We start from the raw sequence: 24,780 nt of genomic DNA on the forward strand, positions 1-24,780 counted from the left end.
TCATACATTTTTATAAAACAATATTTATAGCTCTGGCTCATTTTGGTTTAATTTCTTTCGTGGTAATTGATTTGTTGTTAAGTCGCTGTTAGTCAACCGTAATGTAATACAGAAATTACTGTTCAGCCCAGCAAGTATTGTGTTGACGCCTTAAAGAAAATGGTAAGAAAGAGGATGGACGGACTAATTATATCATACAATACATGCCCCTGTGATATAGGTATGTACACTGCAAACAACTTGAGGGCAATTGCAGTGTAAAAAAAAAGATACAAAAAAATCAGAACAATACAACTTGAGTTATAAAGAATGCAAAGTTTTATAGTAATCACAAAAACTATGAAATATTGAAAGAAACGGTATATTAACAGATATCACATTGAAATTTATATACAGATTATTCATTACTCAATTAAAGTGAGTTATATAGAGTTACACTGACGAGTTGCACAATTAAAACATATGCTGATATTAACATTCCACATCCTGAAACAAAGAGTATACAGCGACTGATTAGAGTAATCAAAAATCAATATATGTATAAGAAATGAAATGAAATTGGGTTTAACGTCCTACTGTTTTGCAGCGACTGAAGGCAGGCATACGCCACGCAGTGTGCTATGAAGGAAACTTTTCCCGTTCAGCGGCGCTGCGACCTACTCTTATTTTGAATTCCAACTGTCAAAGGTTCTTTTACGTATACGCCGACGTGTAAACGGGATCTCGGCTTATTGTCTCATCCGAACGACTAGATGCTGTCATTGTCAGACCCTCCTCCTTGCACCACTGACATTGGGAACCGAACAGGAATACCCCTGGGAACTTTCTCAGCCATTACCGGGATCGAACCCCGAGCATCCTGGTTAGTGAGCAAGTGCCTTACTCACTGAGCCACCGTGGCTCAAATATGTTTCATGAAGGCATGGTTATGGTATAATATAGGAGATCCCAAAGAAAACCCACGAGGTTAGGGAGGTGCAGCTACCTCTTTTCACTCATAAGTGTTTGATCGAAACCAGACTCAAATCACAGACCATATGACATAAAGATAATTCGGCCACAAACCCCAGATGTTGGAAAGCAGAATAAGCACAAATGATAGGGATAGTGTAGTAAATGTCAAGGCAGATTTCGAATTTCGTCAGCTGGATTACTATTTTATACATGGACTTGGGTCAATTGTTTAATTGTTACGATTTTATTGTACTCTTTAATCCCTACAAAACGTTTGCCAAACCGAAGAGAATGGGTAAACGAAATAGACATGAAAAATAAACCATATTGGTATAAATTAATATGAATAATACAAACCAGTACTACAAACATCTGTTGTTACAATCGGTGTATCTGGAAAATATAAAACAAACACACAATAAAAATACAAAAATAGGATGAAAAAACAGCCCGAATTGCACTTAGCTAGAAGATTTTGAAAATTGCGTTTGTGATTTCTGGCGCATATCTGGACATGACTAGAATGACACTAAAGCGTAAAGCATTGTGTTTTCGGGGGGGGGGGTTAATACCATATTTCAGAGTTGGGTACAGACACCGTAAGCACCATTGCCGTATAGTACATCGGTCAAATATTAAATTCGCCAACGGAAATTCCGTCGTGGAATCTAGCTGGCTTTGCATAACGTCAGCCATCGTATTATCATCTTAACCCATGACTTATTGGTCAACGTTATCATCACAGAACGCACACTCGATGCGTCTGATAACTGCGGCATTTTTTAAGATAAACTGAAACCAATCTAATTCCCGTAATTCCCGTCAAATAAATATCAAATATTCAACTAGTCTCTGGATAATACAATTTTGACAGATTAAGAGGTTAACCAATTTTGATCATAGCTGTAGCATGGCCTTTTGGACGTAAAATAAATTGGTTCCGAGACTTTATAAAAGCAATGGTTTCAGATAACGTAATGCAAATAAAATCTAAAAATAATACCTGGATTACAATCCGATCGGTGAAGGTTAATTTCAGTTTTCAACCATTGTTTGTAAGTATCAGAGACTTTAAAGTTACCACATTCACACACCGCCTTTATACAACATTCAACAAACGTACTATGGGATCTTTGATAAAGAAAATTAAAATATTTGAATGAAAATAATTGAAATGAATTACATCGTTCCTCTAACAATATAAAGATTTTTTAAAAAAAAAATCAAATGGAATGAACTGAAACGAATTACATTGTTTCTCTTAAAATGATTATTAAAATGTTACCAAAAACATACTTGCACATAGCTGTTGCATCTTTATTAAATAAAGCTCGAGCAGTTGTATTATCAGCTGCTTCATAACATTTTCCAAATCCTGGACATTCTGCTATATAGGCCTGGATTTGCGAATCTGTAATACATAAAAATATATAAAAAAAGCCAAGCAAGACGTTAAAGAAAGCAGACGATTGAAAATGAATAAATAAAATTTAATCGTCACCAAACGAAATAACAATCATTCGATTGCCATATTTTTAAAAGTTTATGTTCAAATGACCTTTGAGTCAAGTGGCGTGGTTTCCATTCCAAGAAGTCGCGCGTTCAACCTTGAGGATTTTCTCTGGATCTCTCTATGCACAAGCGAATTATTGAAATAAAATAATTAGACCATATAAGTACATATATTATCGAAAGATAGTAAATTTTAAACCGGAGAGACATAAATAGTTTTACCTTGTAACAACCCCAATGATAACAACGTTTCATCCAATGCATTTCCTTTTTCGGGGGATCCATCTATTAATAAAGACAAAAACATTTGATGCGAAGGAGGGAGAAAGCCCGATATTGTGCTCTAAGCACCAATACATTGTCTCATTTAACCCCACAGTTTACACAGGAACACAATTTTGATTGTACTTTTGTATTCAAACTCACAACACACAAAGAGACTTATGTTGCGGGTTCATGATTTACCAGATTTTATCATTATCGGATAGGGTATCATATAATTATATAAACAACAAGCAATATTTCTGAATGGTCGTAAATTAATTGTCTATATTATTTTATTGAGCAAGGCAAGCATTTAAAATAAAGCTCACCAGGACACTGTATTCCTGATGGTATGGCGATTATTCCACTCGCTGAAATACAAAATGATATGGACAATTAGAATACAACTGGGTATGTGGCGTTCTCTCCTTAACTAATTGTTAGAATACAGAACACGCAAATTCCTTATTAGTACATTGTTTACTTGGTCTCAAGACTGGCACATCAAGTACTGCTTCATTTCGAGAGGGTCAGTTTCTGATTCATTAACGTCTAGGGGCGTTTTCCGATTTTAAAAGACAGGAGCGGGCTTAGATTTCGCCAGACATCATGCATTTTTTTGAATAGACAGACGTGGCTCTCACAAAATAAGTTGTATTAATGATTTATAGATTTAAAATACATTTAAATTATGATTTGTAATCCATGATCTTGACTTTTAACCGTTAAGATAAAACAACCAGACCTGTCTTGGAGCACTGTTCTTCTTGATAAGATTGTATAATTAATGTTAAAGCCTTTAATACATTGAATGATTGTTGTAATCCACATTCACAGGCCCGTGTTTCCATACAGGTTATATAAGATTTATATCCACTGAAAATACAAGGTATGGTTTTATAGTGTTAACATCTTTTTTTAGCCATTAACAAAAGGATAAATTTAAACCGATATAGGCTGTAATCAGACATGACTAATCATAAAATAAAGAAATGCCAATTTTAGCCAAGACGTAAGTGCCATATTTTGTTCAGAGGGGCACTGGAAACCAAACATTACAGGAAATATAAATATACTTGTTTTATTTATACGTTTTAAATGTTAAATTCATTCCCACAAGGAAAATGATATCAGATTTACTAGACATGCTTGCACAACACCTATCATGAAGAATGATAATAAAGTTTGTACACTTACGAGCATTTGAAAAGTTTATTATCAGTTTCCTGAGCTTTCTGTAATCCAGTTTGACATTGCTGAAATGCGTTGGTTAACTGACATGTATCCACTGGCTTATCAACAGTGACTGTATAATAAATAAACATTATACAATTATTACTAAATCTTTTGATTCAGAGACAATACAAATGAAGCATTAACAACATTTAAACAAATCTGATTAAACAACGCACAAGCATAACATCCACCAAAGGTAGTTGAAATCATTCAAGTCATTCATGAGAAGATATTGGAAATAATAAGAACGAGTGTCAAAAACCGGCAATCGGCATATAAAAAAAGCACATAAAAATTGATAAGCAATATTTTTTAAAATTAGGTTATCAAATTCCCGAAAAGATATAGATTATATATTTCGGCAGACCTAAGTCATCGTTTTAAACCTTTATTACAAGGGACTAAGTGAGGCCTCAGATTGCGATCTCTGATAATATATATGATGTTGGTGCTGTTTAGAAAGTTCTTGTTACGATGACATCAACAAAATAGGGGATATACCTTGCTGTTGCAATTATCAAATTATCTTCAGAGAAACCAAAAGGTAGGTAAATAAATATACACCGGATTTAGAATAAGCATTATGGACATTTATCAGAGTTGTTTAAAATATATATTAAAAGAGTTTGATTATCTTACCCTGACACTTGATTGATGTTTCTAAATATTTCTTTGATGTAACTGAAGTTGAGTAAAATTAACAGATGTTATTATTGTCCTTAAAGAGGTCTAGTTCCTGGATGTTCAATATTAAAGTGTTGTAAAGAAATGCAAAAATGTCAAATCTGGGCCATGCCTACTAATAATAGGTCTCGATTTGATATTTTCAATACGATTTAAAGATATATTTATCCTATATATACTAAATACACCTCCATTGACTGAAATACACATCCTAACAGCCGGGAAACTTTATTGGCAATTTACATATTTTAACATAGTTGTCATTCTGCAGTACACGTACAAGATGATGAACAGACAGTGATTTTGTAAAATCTGCTAGTAAGTGAATATGTAAAGTCTACTAGTGATTATGTAAAATTTTCAGGTAAATGATTATGTAAAATCTACACGTGAATAAATATAAAATCTATTAGTTATTATGTAAAATCTACACGTGAATATATAATATTTAGTAAAAGCTACTAGTGATTATGTAAAATCTACTAGTGGTTATGTAAAGCCTATTAGTGATTTATGTAAAATCTACTAGCGATTATATGTAATATCTACTAGTAAATGATTATGTAAATCTACTAGTAAGTAATTATGTGAAATCTACTAGTAAGTAATTATGTGAAATCTACTACTAGTGATTACGTAAAATATACTAGTAATGATTGTGTATAATCTATTAGTAAGTGATTATCTAAAATCTACCTGTGATAATAAAAAAATCTACTAGTAAACGATTATGTAAAATCTTCTAGTAAGTGATCGTGTAAAAAGTACCATTAAGTAATTATCTAAAATTTACATTTTAAGTCATTATGTAAAATAAAGCCATTTACTAGTAAGCCATTATGTAAAATTAATATACTAGTAAGTCATTATGTAAAATCTACTACTAGTGATTATATCATCAGATTATAAAGAATATAATATAGAATTGTGAACATAGAATGACTTACCCATTGTACAGACTTGATTGTATGTGTCTCTCTCGTGCTTTATTTTAAGTAAAACATCTGATGTATTCGAGTGACCACACTTACACACCGTGGATTCGTAACAGGATAAAAATACCTCTGTTTCTCTGTTAAAAAATGAGAATAACATGTAAAATTACCAGTCATCAAAACTATGGGTTGTCTTTGTGCAAAGAATAAGAGAACTAGCCACTTGAGGCTAAAGGCGAGAATAGAAGGGCTTCTTTCTGGGTTTGCTGCATTTCCGATGATATCGGTAGGAGATAGCCCAGAGGTTGGGCACACTTTTGATTTATTAGGGAAGTCATATTATAACTAATTATCTATATACATTGACTTGTAATAGAATATATTATAGTTCACGTCGCCCTTCTTCCCTATAGCTAACAGTGAAAAGGGCAATGTAATACAGAGTAGCTGACACGGAACACCATTTATATAAAGTTTGCTATCATACCTACAGAAGTCGGGTAGATCTTTATTATATAATGCAGTACCACCAAGATCACTAAAATCTTTATAGCATTTCTTTACACCGGGACATAGTCTATCCAAGTTTAAAACTTCAGGAACTGCAAGTGAAAAATACATTTTTCAAATATATTCATTATGAATTTAAAATTAAAAATGACGATCCGGAAAATAGTATTTATCTGTACTCTTAAATACTGATTGGTTTCTAGAGGTGTACTGGATATGAAAAATATTATTTATCTGTTTCTAGATGTGTACTAGGTATGTAAAATATTTATATGTTTCTAGATGTGTATTAGATATGGAAAATATTATTTATATGTTTCTAGAGGTGTACGATATGGAAAATATTATTTATATGTTTCTAGAGGTGTACTAGGTATGGAAAATATTATTTATATGTTTCTAGATATTTATCTACTCTTAAAGTACTTACTCGTTTCCAGAGACAAGACTAACAGTCCCTTGTCTTCATCACTACCAGTCACGTTCTGATCTATAAAGTAAAAGTTCAGGTTGACACAAAATTATATAGAGAATCTCCTATAATACGAGTCTTTTTTGATATCAAAAAGGACGGGTAGGAGTTTTTATTTATCATCCAATCCTTTCTTACATGCACAAATAAATACATATAATTCTTTGCTATAGATTTTATTTTACGGAACCTGATTACATTAAGGCGTGGCGATACATCATTTTTTGACAGCAATTCAACCATTGCAAAGTCCTTTATACTGACCGAGTGTTTCCATCAAGGTCAATTAAATAGAAATTGTTTAATTTTTTTTAAAAAAAATAACTTACTTTTAATAAAAAATGAACTTTTCTTTGAAAATAAAAAAAAATAGTTCCTTTTTAACTGACCAATCAAATTCATGTGAAGCGATAGATTACGAACATTTTGCACACAAGCGATATCTACTGTAGAATGTATTATTGGGTGATAAAATATATATTGGGCTTCACTGATCCTTACTTCTATAATCGCTTATCGGTAAAATGGTTATTGAATTTGCCTGGTTTGATTGCACAATTTAATTGGAGACGTTTCCCGATAAAGGCATAATGTTCCAGACTAAAGTCTTATCTAAAACAAAATTTATTAAAGTGGATGAATCCAATAGTAGGTTATTACTTTCTAAAGTTCCCACAGTAAGACCCAGGCTCACTAATCAAGAGGGCCACGGTTCGATCCCGTTCTTCGCTGAGAAAGTTCCTTGGAATTTTCCAGTGTTTTCCCCTTGTCAGTCATACAGGACGGAGGGCCTGGAAAGGAACAACGTCTTCTCAATCGAATGGGATGGCACAGTTGCCGAGTACATTGAAAGCATGCATGTAAAAAAAAAAACGTTCCCGTGTCCATTAACCCAGTTGATGCAGAAAAGTAAAACGTTAATCACCATTTCATTTGTGAAATTCCCATTCTATGCCCCAGAACATCCGTCAGCTACTGAAGAATAACTCGTCTCTATTAATTAATATCGGGGTCAACATGTAATTTAATCTAGATGTAGATATTCGGTCTATTTACTTGTCTAAAGTACGATCCTTAAAAAGTCTTATAGCCTTTATGTTTGTTATTGTATCTTTAAAGTAGCTAAGTCTCTAACTCAGTATCATCCAAAATCTTCGACATTGAAAACACGAATTATTTGTGGGTTTAAATCAACATTGATGTTGTGATCTTACCGGAAAAAGATGGCCTTCTGATATCCAACATTTAAGACAAAATAAACATTTTACAATTGGTACACGAATCGTGTACCATAGTGCGTTTCAGCGCTAATTGTAATAAGGGACTCGAAAAAAACGAGGCTAAGCATATTCCACAAGTCATGTCAGACGTCGACGCTATATTCTTATCTGGAGAGAATGCCCAATAAATACTATCGACGTAGACTGGAATAACCGGACGCTAGAGATTGAAATTCGATTGAGAATACTAGCATATTTCGCCGAACCTAACTGATTAGAAATTACAGTAAAAACAGAAATGATTGAATGTAAATCAATTTATATACACTCATATGACATTATTGTCAATTTCTAGGTCCCAAATATTAGCGACTTATCTCCTTTAAGAAGTTTTCATGGAGTACAGGACAAATTGGTTTGAGCACTTGCATTTTACGTAGTTTTAGGGAATTTAGAGAAAAGGTGTTCTTACGTGGACATTTTACTCCCGGATCAACAAATAGTGGTTGTTCAGCAACTAAAAAAAAAAGATAATAAAAAATAATTATGTACAAAAATAGTAATAGATTCCAACTTTCAATATAAAAGTGTGGCCTACCACTGATTCTATAATTATAAATTTCTGGGAGATATTTAAAATAGTCAGAAAAAAACATAACAAATGGAAATCTACATAAGATTTTAAAAAACTATCAATTAGCCAATTCTAAAAAAAAATCACAGAAAATAAATATGTATCACTTACGGAAAAAACAGATATGCTCATTGTATAGATGTATATAGTGAGCCAATGATTGGAGAACAACTTTAGAGTTTTCTATCATGCACGTACAGCCTACATTTTCAGCACACGTTATAAATTCATCTATAGCACTATAATACATTTTAAAAAAAGAAAATAAACATGTTCTGTAGGTAATATTTCATATGGTAATAGGAAAGAAAATCTACCATCTGGGTCTTTTTGAGAAGTCAAATCGAATTTAAATTTTGAGGCAGAGTTCCACTGCAAGTTCATCTGACCTCGCGTAGTAAATACATCGAGTTGATTACACCCCCTCATCATTTTGTTCACTTGCGTTCTTTGGTTTGGGTTAGACAACCACGGAATGACAAACAAGTCACAGACACAGATATGGCATGGCATTAACGGTGGAATCGTGATAAAACGGAATTAACAGTCCCACTCCATCTGTAGTATAAGCGACTTACCTCCCTTGAACTAAGTTATTTCGTTATTTTCGACCAGCAGATATTAAAGGAACATTCCCAGATTTCACACGGTAACGCAATGTCATGTGGGTTTATGTATGTAAAATTAAATACCAAGTGTGACAATATTTTAGCAACGAAAAGTTTCTGGACGTTCGGATGCTTGAAAAACCAAAACCCGTGTTCAAAATGAGAATAGGCTACCTGTCCGGGCAAACATTCGCTAAAAGTACACATCATGGCGTATACGTCATGTCTTCATTTTTCATGTTGTTATAGAAAAGAAGGGCGTTAAGTTAAACTTACTTGCACCAATCTGCTCGTTCTGTGGTATTGCTGTTTAAAATCATTTCTACGCTATTCAAACAATCATAGAGTGGATTTTCCCGGACACAAAAATCTAAAGGAAAATAGAAATAAGTTTGGTTTTAGTATAAAGATCTCTTGATAATACTCACATTGGAAATATATGTTCATATTTATGTTTGTAGTCAAAAATATGTTTGAAACAAAAGTCACATCGAAGATTTATGATATTTTCTTAGTGTTCTGTGGAAGACAAAATTGCTTGTATCTCAATATACCGACTTTCCCTAAAATAAACGTCCAGTTTTCAACGAAGACAGATAAATCTTGCGCGCATTTCAATTTTATGTCTATTCTTGCAAGTGTTACTGCTGTGGTCCCGTATCTTTTGATTTATTTTGCAGATTTCATTAAGTACAATATGTAATTTAACAAGTTATCTTACCACAATCATAATATTCTTTTATCGATACATCTGAAATGAGTAAAGGGTGTTGTAAAGTCCAAATCTTTTTATACAAGAATGAGTGTTATATTATTTGTAGTTCACAATCATTAATACTAACCCGTCTAATGTACGGTACATGTTGTTTTAAACTGGTAAATAATAATCACGACCCCGGTTTTGTATAAAACTGATCGAGAAATCAAGTGAGTATAAATAGGGTAGTATCATTTAATCAACAACATTAAGTTCGGGGCAAGGATTTTTCTTAAATCTTTCAAAATTAATAGCAGTCTTATTTATTTCAATACGTACTGGTCAGCAGAAAGAACATTAATTATTAGGTCTGTATCAAAGTAGGCAACATAGGCAGTGAGCACACAGAATTGGTGGATGTTACAGCCTGTAAATGAGACACCAATTCTGGCATTGTCAGACACAGTTCTTCTGGTGCATGTTAATTTGTCCGGGACTGATTTTATTTTTTTCTGTGTTTACGCACGGACTATAGGCTACTACTGCCCTGAAAACGTCTTAAAATATAGCAAGAAGTTATTCTTTACGACTTTCATGTGACACCTTGTACATAGAACGGTTACGGGCAGTACTATTATCATCAAGTATATCAGTCATGGTCCATAACCCTGAAACTAATTTTGTCAGTAATGATAATCTTAATCGATGAAGAATTAATCTCTGTAGAACAAAAATAAACACTTTGTATCAAATGTACCGTTATAGCTACAATCGAGAATCGACTTTTTAGATGCCGAGTAGCAATTATAGTCAATCTAAATGTATATATAAATCAAATCAAGGATGTGTGTATGCGTGTTCACCGATCACGCTTCGTCGCTGCGATCCACCCCCACATCTGTGGTATTAAGTTAACCAGCATGACCGCATGAATATTTGTGAAGGTCAAGATTTATGATGGTAAAGATCATTTATAAGGTTAACACAGCCAAAAATCTGTGCCTACAGCCGAACTGTGTTTAACTGCAATTAACGGTTAATTGTGTATCTGGAACTACGTTTTCGTCTTATCCAACGATTTGACACTGTTCTTGCCTGGCCCTCCGTCCTGCACCGCGTCGGAAATTCCCGAGGAACTTTTTATTTCAAAATTAGGAGAGAATCCGGCCCCCAAGTTGAAGACGAACCAAAAGTATATTAAACTCACCACCTGGGCATACAGCTAAATGTTGTGTCTTTTCTACATATATCATGTTATTAAATTGAACATCTGCATATTTTCCACAGTTACAGGCAGCTTGTTCCATACAGTGTATGAATGTACTTTGTGATCTAAAGGCGAAGAAAAAAAAGGTTTCATTATAAGGATTGTCTCCTTAATTGACAGTTCTACCTTCTCCATACCATCATATTATGACAACTGACAGTAATCTACTCTTAACCGGAAATGAAAGGGGTGATTTAAATTTATTACGTCCTAGGTTTCTGTCAATATTTCTGGTGTCTGGCACTATCTCACTAACTAGGAGGTCCTGTGTTCGATTCACAATGATTGTGACATGTTGGACTCTTTGCATTTATAAATATTAAGATGATCGGAATGTTAAATATTATATGCCAAGAAATGTAATGGATTTAAAATTGACCTCAATGGGCAGAGAATTAGTAGTCTTATTCCTGATAGCACGTCTGCTAATAAAGATCGGAATATTAACTAATCATATGCCAAGAAAGGTAATGGATTTAACATTGACCTCAATGGGCAGAGAATTAGTAGTCATAATCCTCATAGTACGTCAGCTAATAAACGTCTTTGTTTCCTCAAATAAGCATGTCTTAGAAACTGAAAGCAGCATAAAGTACCCCTGGAACTATTTTTGTAAGCTCTGGTATTCAAGAGTGAAGTACCATTCCAAGCTCTTGTAACATCTGAAGACCACCCTGGTCATATTACGGTACATTAGATTCATAATTTAACATAGGCCTACTATCGCGAAATTTCTAACTTCTATTCATATAATTTCGAACTTCTATTCATGTAATTTCTAAATTAAGACAATGTATAATCCAACTTCTTTATTTATTCAGTGTAAATTTTAATTCGGTTTCATCTTATTTCTTTTATTAAGACGAAAATGTCTATCTACTTCATTGTCGCTTTACATGTTAAGCTGAACGTCGAACATATTTAGAATTTTGATACTCCACCTAGCAACCATCATTATGACGTCGTTAGGTGTCGCCACCGTGTGCTCAATTTTCGAGTTCCGCACCTGATCGCGACCATTATGTTGACACAACGACTCACTCTTCGTCAGGTTGAATGGTTTGGCGGAGTGTTAAAAATTGAAAACAACATCGAACGTGATATGGTTTGCAAATACTCTCTCTCTGGGTAAGTGAGTACGACGCTGGCTCGCTTACCCGGAGGTCGCGTGTTTGATCCCTGCAATGGCCGAGAAAGTTCATCGGAGTTTTTCCGACGTGTTTAGTGGAGCAGGACGGAGGGTCTGACAAGGACAGCTGTCTAGTCGTTCGGATGGCACATTGGTGTGCACGTAAAAGATCCCTTGGCAGTTGGAATTCGATATAAGAGTAGGCCATAGTGCGGCTGCCCTGGCAAAATTTCCCTCCTAGCACACTGCATAGCATATGCCCGTATTCATTAGCCCAGATGGAGCAGAAAAGTAGGACGTTAAACCCCATTTCATTTCATTTTCATTTCTCAATTTCAGCGAGTCGTTTATATCAACATAATGGTCCCGATCAGGTGCTCAATCACCAAATGAGCAGCGTAATAATTATAAATTTGTTCGATGTTCATGCTAAACGTGTAAAGCGTTAATGAAGAAGACTTCTACACTGAACAAATAAAGAAGTTGGATTATACATTGTCTTAATTTAAAAATTACTTGAATAGAAGTCAGAAATTACGTGAATAGAAGTTAGAAGTTAAAAATTACACGAATAGAAATTAGAAATTACATGAATAGAAGTTAGAAATTAGACAATAGCATGTTAGAATTTTGAATCTAATAGAATAATTACTGTTTGGTTTAATTTGCCGACAGCTAATGGAGGGATTTAAATGACTTACTGGCAGAGCGCTAAAACATCTTTGTTATGAAGTGCAGCAGCTGTAGAACTATCAACTTGTGTGTAACAAACCATAGCATGGGGACATCCGTTAATAACTTCCATTACAAATGGGTCTGATAATCAAACGGAAAGTATTTTTAAAGAAAAAACAATAAAGTACAATGCACAAGGAAAAAATATGTGCTGTTTTGCAGATATTACCATTATGTCGAACCTACTACCGGATTAAATTATATCCACCGTAAGGGATCTAAACCTCTTTCATTTAGATCATGGGATCGTTCAAGTTCTTTTCGACTAGATTTTCTTTTTTGAAAGATTAAAGATACATTATGGGAGATTCGATAACGAGTTGACAGTTCTCACTATAATAGTTAAAAACTAGATAATGTGAAGGCAATTTGGTGAAAATTTCATTCAAATTGATCCACTATGAACCTAGAACTAAGCGACTGAAATTCCCATAAGCCTCGGTCATCATTACTAAAGTCAGTACGATAAACAGCATAGTCTCGATTATCCATTTAATCGTTTAATCGAGAAGGAAAGTTATGCAGTAAATCGGCTTACAATCCACTAAACATCGCAGGCTAGCGCTGCCATCTAGAGTTGATTATGGCCTGGATAGGTTAATTAATGTTTAATTAATAATTTAGATAACATTTCAGGCCTAAAGAAAGACCCGAAATTGGCAGATTTAGCTCTTGCATAATGTATGTTTAAGTGACAAGTTTACTAAGTTTAGTTTCATTTTTTGACCAGCAATTGGGCTCCACGTGTTACTTCTCTTCTTGTTTCTCTTCTTCTTGGGGGCGATGCTCTTCGAAAAAAGCCCAAGTCTATGGTAGCTGAAAGCGTCCATTTAGATCGGAGTGTTTCTAGATACAACGCGAGAGTCGCCGTTAAGCCAGCACGACGAAAAAGGCGCCGATCGGCGACTTTTTCGTCGTACTACCTTATCGGCGACCCGCGACTTTCACAACACGAGAGTCGCCGTTAAGCCACTCGCCGAAAAAGTCGCCGAAAAAACGGCGCCTTTTTCGGCGACTTGCTTAACGGCGACTCTCGCCTCGGAAGTTTATAGTTAGTTACATGCGCAATGGCTACATTTTACTTCTTGTATATAAAATGGAGGAGCTTTTGGATGAGTTAGGACTTGTAGGCTAGTCTACTTTCTGCCACAGATGGAGCAACATGTGGCAAACTCTTGCACAAAAGCATGTATGAGGTTTATCATGAAAAACTTGAAATACACAAGCTGGAAGTGGGGACATGTAAACATGCAATTTTCGACCCTACATTTCAACCTAACCGACCTCTCAAAATCATGAATATTCACCAAAACCTGGCAGAAAATGTATTTTCAAACCCTTTTTTTCGATTCTACACCAAAAATCGCCAGGCAAAAGGGGGAAAAGGAAAAGGGAGAGAAAGACTAAAAATAACTTTCGCCCTACATTGGTGGGTGACGGCGTAGAAATATTTGGTGATCTGTGTGCGTAAAATGTAGCCATTGCGCATGTAACTAACTATAAACTTCCGAGGCGAGAGTCGCCGTTAAGCAAGTCGCCGAAAAGGGCGCCCAAAAAGGCGCCCAAAAAGGCGCCGATTTTTTCGGCGCGTGGCTTAACGGCGACTCTCGTGTTGTGAAAGTCGCGGGTCGCCGATAAGGTAGTACGACGAAAAAGTCGCCGATCGGCGCCTTTTTCGTCGTGCTGGCTTAACGGCGACTCTCGCGTTGTATCTAGAAACCCACCGATCTATAAAATGGACGCTTTCAGCCACCATACAAGTCTCCGCCAATTCATGTACGGTCATTATGTAATTTGACATGGTTGTTCCGTGGAGAATTGTACATCCATTGGCGGACAATTGCAAGATAGCCGTGATGACGTCATACTCGGTTCCTGGTCCATCGAACGATCGTGTTTGTTGGTCTAATTTGCCAACACAAAATGAGTAATATCGGGTTTATATATAGACGTAAACTTTCAACGATGTCATCAAACAAAACAAATTGAAATATAAAATCCAAAGAAATCAACTTTTGGTATACCCAAATCAAAATGGCTAGGCGATTTTAAATATGTTTAATTATTTATATAATATGTGGAACTTGGGTTTCTCTGATTTCTGTAATATGAAGTATTGGCGTAATATTTAAAACAGTGTTACTAACTGTCATACAGATCTAACTTACTGTTCAGCATCCCTAATGTCAGGAGAACTTCAACTTCCTGGGTTCCATTAAAACTGGGATCAACTGTTGAACAGAAAATACAAATTTTTATTAAAATAATTCTTTTCGGAATCAACCATCAAATATTTACCCTGTATCAATGATTATGATCGATATATAATTGGTGGTGAATTTAATACTATAGTTCGATACCAAAGCAAAAATATTCATTAAAAAATTAAACTCTATAATAGAAATATTTAAAACTAAAACCGTTAGTTAAAGGACCACATTTAGGCTAATATATCCAGGATCAATGTGTTTTACTCGTATTATGTTATTGTTGAAAGGAGAATCGCAAACACAAAAAATGAGTAATTCTCAAACATTCTAGTGAAATCTTATTATTAGTGTACCAAAGAGAAAATGATTTCAGATTTATTGAATTGATAGAAATTGAAAGCAAAAACAAGGGAAGTAATTGATAGGGTTAAATGCCAGAATGAATGCATTAAATAATGTCAGGGCCTAACATCAAAATCAAAATAGGATTAGGAATATTTAAATGTCTATAATATGTACTTGCCTGGACATCTTATACCGGGTTCAACTGTCATTTTTCCAGTGACTGAAATTATCAACGTAAATTGTCATCATAAATTAAAATATGCGATTTCTTAATAATCAACTATGAATAAAGATCAACAATAAATTTGACGCCTTGACATTATTTTGACTAAAGGAAAACACCCGTCAAATGCGGCGGCACAAATATGTTCTTAACACTACTGATACAACTGATGTGAGTATAAACAATGTTCTTTTTAAAACACCACTGATACTATTTTCTTATCACTAAAGTTTGGTGAGAGTTTATCTATTATATATCTGTATATTTTGGTGGAAGTATATAATATCATCTATATGTTTGTTTATTTTGAGAGTATATATATTGTGTATCTGTATAATACTGGTGAGAGTATATATATTATACATGTGTATGTATTGTTGAGAGTGTAAATATTATGTAGCTGTAAATATTGGTGAGATTATAAATATAATGTATCTGTATGCATTCGTGAGAGTATAAATATCATGTATCTGTTGGGAGCATACATGTTATGTATTGGTGAGAGTATGACTATTATGAATCTGTATTGGCGAGAGTATAAATATTATCCATCTGTATGTATTGGTGGGAGCATAAATATATCATATACCTATATGTATTGGTGAGAGTATAAATATTATGTATCTGTATGTATTGTTGAGAGAACAAACATTACTTATGTATGTATAAGTAAAAAGAGATGAGAATAAACTAAATATACCTGTTTCACAACCAATCGCATCATAATTAGCTATTAACAGTGATAGACTACTCAATACAGGAGGTGAAGTTGTCAGACCACATTCACACGCTACACTTTCTGTACAATTTATAAATGTACGTATGGCCCTAAAAAGTATAAATAAAATATCATATATGATTGGCATTAGATAATAAATGAATGATTTTATTACGGTATATATTCTAAAACTGGAAACGCCAACTCACAAAGAATTAATAAATACACCCCCGCCTCACCCAATAGAACAAGAATCAAAAATGAAAAACAAACCCAAGCAATCGAAAGTTCCCTACGAATCTATAGCAGCCATTTTTATGCACAGTAATTCAAATAATTCTCGCCTAAAGGAGCTAAGTCTCTAACTCAATATTTTCCAAATTGAGAACACAAATTATATAGAATTCAATATTGATCCTTTTCAATCCATATTGATGTTGTTATGTTGCCGTGAAAATGTGGGATCCTAATATCTTAAATTTTTAAGACACAATGAACATTTTAAAATTAGTGCACGGGTCGTGTACCCTATCGTTTCGGGAGCAAAGAGAACGAACAAAGAGAAACATATCCTAAATTGCACTGCGACAGTAAATAGTACTGGCTGATTCACAAATGGGCTAATTAGGCGTAAACGCGATTGTAATTCAGTTTGGACTGTGCACGTATTTCACCGAACATAATTTCCAACGTCGTGGGTTTTCTCAGGGAACCCCGATTTCCTCCCCCTGTTAAAGAGCCCTACGCGCAAGCGAATTATTGAAATAAAATCGAACCATGTGTTAGTCCCGAAATGACCTAGTTTGTGTCGAGTGGACGTTAAACCCCATTTCTCCCTCTCTCTCTCCCGGACATAATTGATTAGAAATTACAATTTTTTGAAAAGATTGAATATAAATCACTTTATATACACTCATATTACATTAATATTAATAGTTTGTGTCGAGTGGACGTTAAACCCCATTTCTCCCTCTCTCTCTCCCGAACATAATTGATTAGAAATTACAATTTTTTGAAAAGATTGAATATAAATCACTTTATATACACTCATATTACATTAATATAGAGCCACACGCCCTTTAAACAAGCGAGTAGTGGAATTACTAGTTAGATTACACTCCTACCTAAACGAGGTGATAGTTGAAACTTTGGTTAACGATTCTTACCATACGAAAATTTTGACAGGATTGAACTCATTATGGTTTTGCATAACACTCAATAAAATTTAACATTCAGATGACATATTATTATAAAAAGAGAACTTACGGACACAGTATACGTGTTTCATTAAAATTATTACCAATAGCTTGTACATAAGTATTATAACAATCTGATACTGGATTTTCGGCAACACATACACTTACAGGAGCTAAATCTAGAATACCAATTATAAAGGGTTAATTATTTCTAATCACCAAATCGTCAAAGCCCCAGTATATGTCGACATGTTCGCAGAATATCTTCATGCGCTATGCCAGCATATAGTTGGAATAAAATGAAATATATATTGACAAGAGCAATATCTAAAACAAACTGATTATATACAACGTATACAATTATGTATCACAATATGTTAACATGATACCACGATATTAATGAGGTAATAATATTACCTTATTAATATCGTGGTGTCTTTCGCGTTATTGGTCCTTACACGCTTTCATACATTTGGTATACAATGTCTGATATTCGGTTTAAGTTGAATATGAGTTGATATTGATAATAAAAATGACATTACCTGCACACTGAAAACCAGGTTCAAATGCTACACCGCCAGTAACTATAAGATAAAAGAAGAACAAATTCTAGAACAAAAATATCACTGCCATGACTTTGGTCAATTTTAACTAGTGTCGGGTGTTTTAAATAGGAAATGTAATATTCTATCGTTGGTTTGTTTTAAGAATGCCAAGTACAATCAAATCATCATCAGTAGGTTTGTTGCAAGTAAACCCAAGTCATCATCAATGAGTTTGTACAAAGAAAGATACTAGAGCAATATATTAAAATGTCTTACTTATTGAGCAGAATGTATTATAATGATTTCGTTCATTGGTTATAATATTTATAAGCATTGCGTTAGACGTGTCATTACAATTACAAACAGCTCTTTCTACACATGGTATTAGGTGTTCTCGACTTCTGTAATATATAAATTAATTTAATGACTTTATAAATGAACTTAAATATTAACTTAATAATATACTTTCCATGAATGGAAACTAAGGGACTATTTTCGCATGTATTTATATTGGAAGAAATATTGTGCGCTTTGAAAAATAAAACACTGGGTGAAGCACTGGGTCATTTCAAGTTTGAGTTTCAGTTATTAATAGGGTTGTTACGCTGTTGTTTTCATAACGTTAACTCAACCGGACAAGATTTGTTTTCATCTAAACACAGTAGCGTTGGTGTTTGAGTTGCTGTCGGTTTGGTGTGGAGTCAGCTTTGGATAAGACATCAATGCACCCTCACCTCCCCACTTTCATCTAGACCTAACAATAATGCTTGGTTCGGTTTCCGTTTCACGATTTTACTCAGTGGTAATAAATTCATATGTGGTCTGGACGCGGAACGTTCGTTTTCTGATAGTTCGTTTGTGTCCAGAATCAGCCGGTCATGACAGCAGCTTGAGGGGCCTCGGTGGAAACAGACCGAAGTTGTTCGATTTGAATTTAGTGTTGAAAAATATAGGAAACTTGGGGTTACGCGCACGCAAATGTGTAGAAATGGCCTCCGAACGTTTAGACGCCCACCTTGCCAGACACCCCTTCCTGCATCACTGACAAAGGGGAAACCATTTCTCGGCCAACACTGGGGTCACACTCTTGATCTTCTGGTTAGCGAGCCACCGTGGGTCCTATACAGGAAAGGAGAGAAAGAAACAGATGTGTGTTTGGCTTTATGAGGTATTGCCAAGTTATATGAACAATCGTTTTTAGCAGTTATTCGCCATTCACAATATAAATATTTGGGGTTAGTAAAGGAAGGCCTTAGGCATTTGCGAGTCTTTATCACAAACAGAGACTGAGACAGTTCTAAAGGACTGAGAAACAGTTTTCTAAGGTGCCTTTACACAAAACTAAGCAGTTGTATTTACCAAATATATCTAGGACTTCTCCAATCAGCTCTTTGTATAGAAATCATCACTACATGACCGAAAGGAAAATAAACATCGTCATATAATCACAAAGCCGAGGTTGAATTTACGTGCACGACGAAACGGCGACTGGCAAATCGGTGACGGAAAATCGGTATGATGTGCGCTGACAGGTCATTGGGCTTAAAGAGAGAGAAATGAGGTTTAACGTCCACTCGTCCACTCGACACAAATTAGGTCATTTCTGGAGTAATACATGGTTCAATTTTATTTCAATAATTCGCTTGCGCGTAGGGGTCTTTAGTAGTGGGTGGAAACGAGAGGACCCGGAGAAAACCCACGAGGTTTGACAGGTGACCCTATTCCTTGTCACGTACAACCTGGGAATCGTTTAAAGATGGTCAATTAATGTGTCAAGTCTATATACCACTATCACTTACATGCACATAGCTTCTAGATCTTTGTTATACAAGGCTTGTTCAGCCATTGAACTATAGTTTTTATAACATTCTCTGATTCCTGGACACATCGCATCTAAAGTAATAACAGCAGGAACTGTAAAAAAGTAATAAAAACCTCATATCAGTAATCAGAGTTTATCGAAGTATGCCTAGCGTCCCATATGGTACGGTCTAAATACTAAGGCCAACTGCAGATTTCGGCAAGGTCGTAAAGATGGCGAGATTGTGATAGGGTTAGCGCTGGCCCTGTTTACATCTCGTAACCATTGACCAGTTAGCCTTAATATTAGGCCCTAACCCGTCCTATGTATGAGACATTACATTTTAAAAAGAAAATAATGTCAATTGTATTTCATAAACAATAATTAATGAACATGGGGATACGATAGTATACGCTGGGGTAGCTGTAATATTGAAGAAAGTAAATGTAGCCCCAAACAAATAATGTTCAACACATATCATCATGGTTTGTAACGAAATAAATACTCCATTCACAGATAATGAAGTATGCATAATTAAAATAGTCACCGAACACTTTCTTTGGGGTGATGCATTTTACATGTTCGAAGTGATATTTTCTATGTACACAAGTGGACAAAACCTGCTCAGAGAACGGTCTTCTAACCGCCAACTACTGTGGGTGGAGTTAAGGGCGGAAGTGACCCACCCATCTCCCCCTTCTATTTTTCTCACCATTTCTTATCTGGTAACAGTCAATTCTGTTCATGATTATACGTAATTTGTACGATATTCTCGCACAGTGAAGGCTAAATTTATTTGTTAAGGTCAGTGAACTACTCTCTACCCCAGGCGGCCATAACAATAACTGATTTCCTTTATATACGTCATTTCCAGATTCTTCAAATAATTGTTACAGATCAAGCATAGCAAAAGATCTTTATGTAAAAATTATATTTTGAATGTATTTAAACAAGTCACTGCCCTTTAAAATATGATCTTGTCATGGGGACACAAAACTACGTCTAATGTAATAATATTTACACCTCTCTGTGGGAATAACACAGATCGTTTAAAACGGTATCGAAAAGAAATGGGGTAGTACCAACCTGAATCTAAGGCTAAGACTAGTAAACCCTGGTCAGTAGTAGAACCAGTTACATTCTGCCCTGAAACAAATCGCAGACTAGGTAAGATAAAAGTCTAAATTGGGGTTATCGTGGGTGAGGGTGAGGGGTTAGAGCGTGGGTGGGGGTAGGTGTCAGTGGGTAAGAAACTGGCTCGCTAACCTTGGGGTCCCGTGTTCGTGATTTTTCAGTGTGGTTCCCCCCTGTCAGTAGAGCTGGGCGTGGCAAGGGACAGCGTATAGTTGCACGGGTGGGACGAACACTCAAGGAGCGCGTAAAAGAGTCCTTGACAGCTCTAATTAGAAATAAGAATTCCCTCACAGCAAAATCGATCTGGTGTTATTAAACTAGAACCCCAGGTGCGATTACTGAAATAATGACCTTTAGATTATATGTTGATACTGTTATTATCTTTCATGGCAAAAGTAAAGTAGGGCTAAATTAGATGTTCTGGTTTGCAAAAACAATATTACCTGGGCACTGAACGCCTGGCTCGACAATAAATTCTCCATTAAGTACTGAAAATACAAAGAGATATTGTATTGATACTCAATACTAAAGCTCAATTATAATGATGTTTTTGCATTATAGACATTTCAATAATTTCAATGAGCCCCAGTAAGCAACAACGGAGAAATGAATATAAGAAGAACGCCGAGTAAAACAATATAGCTATCGTGTATATGACTGTCTTGCGGCCACGTGTACGCGGTCAGCTAGCAACTGGAAGGTCTTGAGGCCCAAAATTCGTACGCGTCGTGTCTGGATGGTGGGGTGATTTTGTATGAAAAACAAAATAATAAATAAAAAAATAAAAAATATTCCTAATTTATTAAATTGATCTTTAAGTATAAGACTCATTAGAAATTATAGTTTGTGTCGATTTAAAATAAAAAAAAATATCTTTTAAATATTTACATTTTCGTTTCATTTTTTAAAAAAATACAGTCACAAATCACCTTGTATGCAGCCATTTTGTTTATAAACGCCTATATAATAAGTTAAGGCCTCTAGAACAGTTGGACTATTGGCTATCCCACATGTACAAGCCACCTCTTCTACACAACTTACATAACTCTCTAACGAACTGAAAAATAATATATAATTATAAAACATGTACTGTAGAGAATATAACAACCCCTACTCCCATTCCAACGCACACTATATTTCCTTCAATCATCCTAACGCTCACTTCCCATGGACGCGTGAGAGGGAAAACGCCGCCATTTTCGCCAGCGAGTTCTTGCATTTTCATGTGTAGCCTACTGAAATTCGCTGAAAAGTTTTAGGAATCCTATGTCGATGACGTCATAAGTGTGTTTGCTCTTTGCATTGTTTTCGTGCAATCGACGCCCTTTCGGAATAATATTAACACACGCTATGTCCCAAAATAAATAAATGAATGGAATGTGGTTTTATGGCACGTCAGCAGCAACCGGGCTATGTTGCTCCAAAAAATCTACTATTTTCGAGGTAAACACGCCCTACAAGACCAGTTCAAGATAGTAAAAGTTAAACACAAATCAGCCAGTTTAGCATGCATATCCTAGAAGCGAAAAAATCGCTGTGAAAAAGTCGAGCAAATTTTTTTTCGCGCGTTTTCTCCCTCGCGAAAAAGGCAAACACAGAAATGGTCCTATAACATTTGCATTAGACCGATGCTTTTGCCGATAAAAACGCGCGCTGAAATACGTACATGGAAAGCAGACCTAAGGCCCGTTTTCCATGTACACGTTTCCGCGGGCGTTTTCGCCGGTGAAAAAGTCTGTCTAATACAAATGTAATGGGGCCGTTTCCACGTAACCGGCGAAATTCACGCGGAAAACTATAATTATAATAAGAGTAATATTCATTGTGGATAAGAGTAATATTCGTTGTAGTCAAGAGTAATATTCGTTGTAGCCAAGAGTAATATTAATGTATGAACAGTGGCCTTACCTACAAAATACTCTGGTATCATCGCTAGCGGTGATAGCTGCACTCATACTCTGAAAACAGCCAAATATAGGATTTTCGTCATCACATGACGACGTGTCATTTTGACCTCTACAGTATCCTGCTGGAATAAAGAATCAGTCCAATTATTTCGTTTTATATTCCATATTTCATAGTTCACTTTTAATACAATTTTGACATGTTAAAGTAAAGGAACACAGGGGGCATATGAACGTAATAGATCCCTACACTGTTGGAATGCGATACAAGAGTAGGCCGTAGCGCCGCTGTCCGGGCAAAATTTCACACATAGCTGGCTTTATGGAGTATGCCCGTTTTCATTATTAAACCCAGTCGGAGCAGAACAGAAGGACAATAAATTGCATTTCATTTCATTTTTCATCTCCATTTACAGGTGACCGTTAACCATCATTTTTCTGATGTAGCCAATGTACTTTGGTTCGATTCTTTCTTGGACTTTTATTTTGACAACAGTTATAATCCGCTGTGCTTGCTTGTTCCGTAGCAAAACTATTTACAATTTCTTTATAATTTAATGTTATTTCCTGTATTGATATAAAATCTGATTTTTCATTGTGTGTTTATATCAGGGTGTGTTTAGGCATAACAAATGACTGGCGGCAAAACGTTTTTACCTATCATTCTTTATCATTCATACAATATACAAGTTCAACAAATTTGTATAAAGAACATTACATATGAAAACTCAGATCGAAAATCGATCTAAAATCTTAGCTTGATTCAAAATTACTAGACCATATTGAATCGTGTAATGTAATAAATTAATTGGTGTCTGAATGCTTGTGTAGTGGGTATATGTCTACATTTAAAAAAAATGGGTCCGCGGATATACAGCATACACATGTACATTGCGTTTCGTTTTTAACACTTTTACTAGATAGAGATCTAACCACTTTGGACGGGGGTCACACAATGGTCGACTTTGTGTGAACTTTGGCTGACTTACGTAGACTATTTTGTATTTAACCAATGTTTTATTTTCGTTCTATACTGCTCTGTAGGTGTCACTCAGAATTCTGTGTGCACCTCGAGTAGAGCTCAACTATACAGAACTTTTATTAGCTAAACACACATTTCAAAGAAACGTGATTTATTAGAATAATAAAAAAAATAAACCTATTCAATACCAATTTAGTAAAGACCAGTTTAACGAAAATATAACTATAGAACTGTATACCGGTAATTAAAAATCCAGTATTTTTGTCGGGTTCCCCAATCACCAGTAAAGCGTTAGCAAATGTCTGGGCATAATTAACCTCACTCGCATTGCATACGTGACCACCAGAAACCCTGACATAAACTATATTAGTCTGAAAATGACCGAAGTTTTGTATTAAGCCTAGGCTTAACTCCATTTCATTTACCCCCCCCCCCCCCCTCATTCCTTACGACAGTTCCTTAAATCCATAAAAAATTTATTTTCTATATACACAGAGAAAAAAAGTATCGCGACACCCTAATGTTTATGCTCTCAAGAGAATTTGATTACATCATCATTGGAACATGGCGTTGTGGCGAAAAAAATCACTGGTCGTTTTCGCTTGACGGATAACAAGGCACGGGTATGGCGATGTAGGAACATGGCATTGGCACAGCGAAACATCTTAGAGCAGGTTCCATTCGGCGTCGGCTCTATCATGATATGGGGTTGCCTTCCAGATGACCGAGAATTTCGACTGGTAAAAGTTAAAGGTAATCTCAATGGCCAACGGTACCAAAAGAGAGATCCTGGACAGGGTTATAGTGCCCCACTTTAACTAACATCCTCACAAGGTCAATCGTTATGGACATCAGCGTTAAACCA

At 35.3% G+C, this 24,780-nt stretch overlaps 1 protein-coding gene across 2 annotated transcripts in view; it reads right to left on the reverse strand.

The window, feature by feature from the left end:
- Positions 1-364: 364 nt before the first annotated feature.
- Positions 365-24,780, reverse strand: part of LOC126823884 (uncharacterized) — a 51,303-nt gene continuing 26,887 nt past the window's right edge. For both annotated transcript variants that reach the window (XM_050552932.2, XM_050552930.2), the window contains 29 exons: positions 22,938-23,058; positions 21,959-22,086; positions 21,473-21,517; positions 20,982-21,041; positions 19,894-20,008; positions 18,371-18,495; positions 18,092-18,133; positions 17,620-17,728; positions 16,336-16,463; positions 15,591-15,632; positions 15,026-15,088; positions 12,824-12,938; positions 10,934-11,058; positions 9,751-9,780; positions 9,306-9,399; positions 8,533-8,660; positions 8,260-8,304; positions 6,526-6,585; positions 6,073-6,187; positions 5,598-5,722; positions 4,606-4,647; positions 3,928-4,036; positions 3,476-3,606; positions 3,060-3,101; positions 2,689-2,751; positions 2,251-2,365; positions 1,958-2,085; positions 1,312-1,347; positions 365-486 (listed from right to left, as the gene is read on the reverse strand). In XM_050552932.2, the coding sequence (XP_050408889.2) occupies positions 413-486; positions 1,312-1,347; positions 1,958-2,085; positions 2,251-2,365; positions 2,689-2,751; positions 3,060-3,101; positions 3,476-3,606; positions 3,928-4,036; positions 4,606-4,647; positions 5,598-5,722; positions 6,073-6,187; positions 6,526-6,585; positions 8,260-8,304; positions 8,533-8,660; positions 9,306-9,399; positions 9,751-9,780; positions 10,934-11,058; positions 12,824-12,938; positions 15,026-15,088; positions 15,591-15,632; positions 16,336-16,463; positions 17,620-17,728; positions 18,092-18,133; positions 18,371-18,495; positions 19,894-20,008; positions 20,982-21,041; positions 21,473-21,517; positions 21,959-22,086; positions 22,938-23,058 (2,555 nt within the window). In that variant the 3' untranslated portion in view covers positions 365-412. The remainder of the gene's footprint in view (positions 487-1,311; positions 1,348-1,957; positions 2,086-2,250; positions 2,366-2,688; positions 2,752-3,059; positions 3,102-3,475; positions 3,607-3,927; positions 4,037-4,605; positions 4,648-5,597; positions 5,723-6,072; positions 6,188-6,525; positions 6,586-8,259; positions 8,305-8,532; positions 8,661-9,305; positions 9,400-9,750; positions 9,781-10,933; positions 11,059-12,823; positions 12,939-15,025; positions 15,089-15,590; positions 15,633-16,335; positions 16,464-17,619; positions 17,729-18,091; positions 18,134-18,370; positions 18,496-19,893; positions 20,009-20,981; positions 21,042-21,472; positions 21,518-21,958; positions 22,087-22,937; positions 23,059-24,780) is intronic.

The sequence above is a fragment of the Patella vulgata genome, chromosome 6 (assembly GCF_932274485.2).
Source record: "Patella vulgata chromosome 6, xgPatVulg1.2, whole genome shotgun sequence".
Classification (NCBI taxonomy): domain Eukaryota; kingdom Metazoa; phylum Mollusca; class Gastropoda; family Patellidae; genus Patella; species Patella vulgata.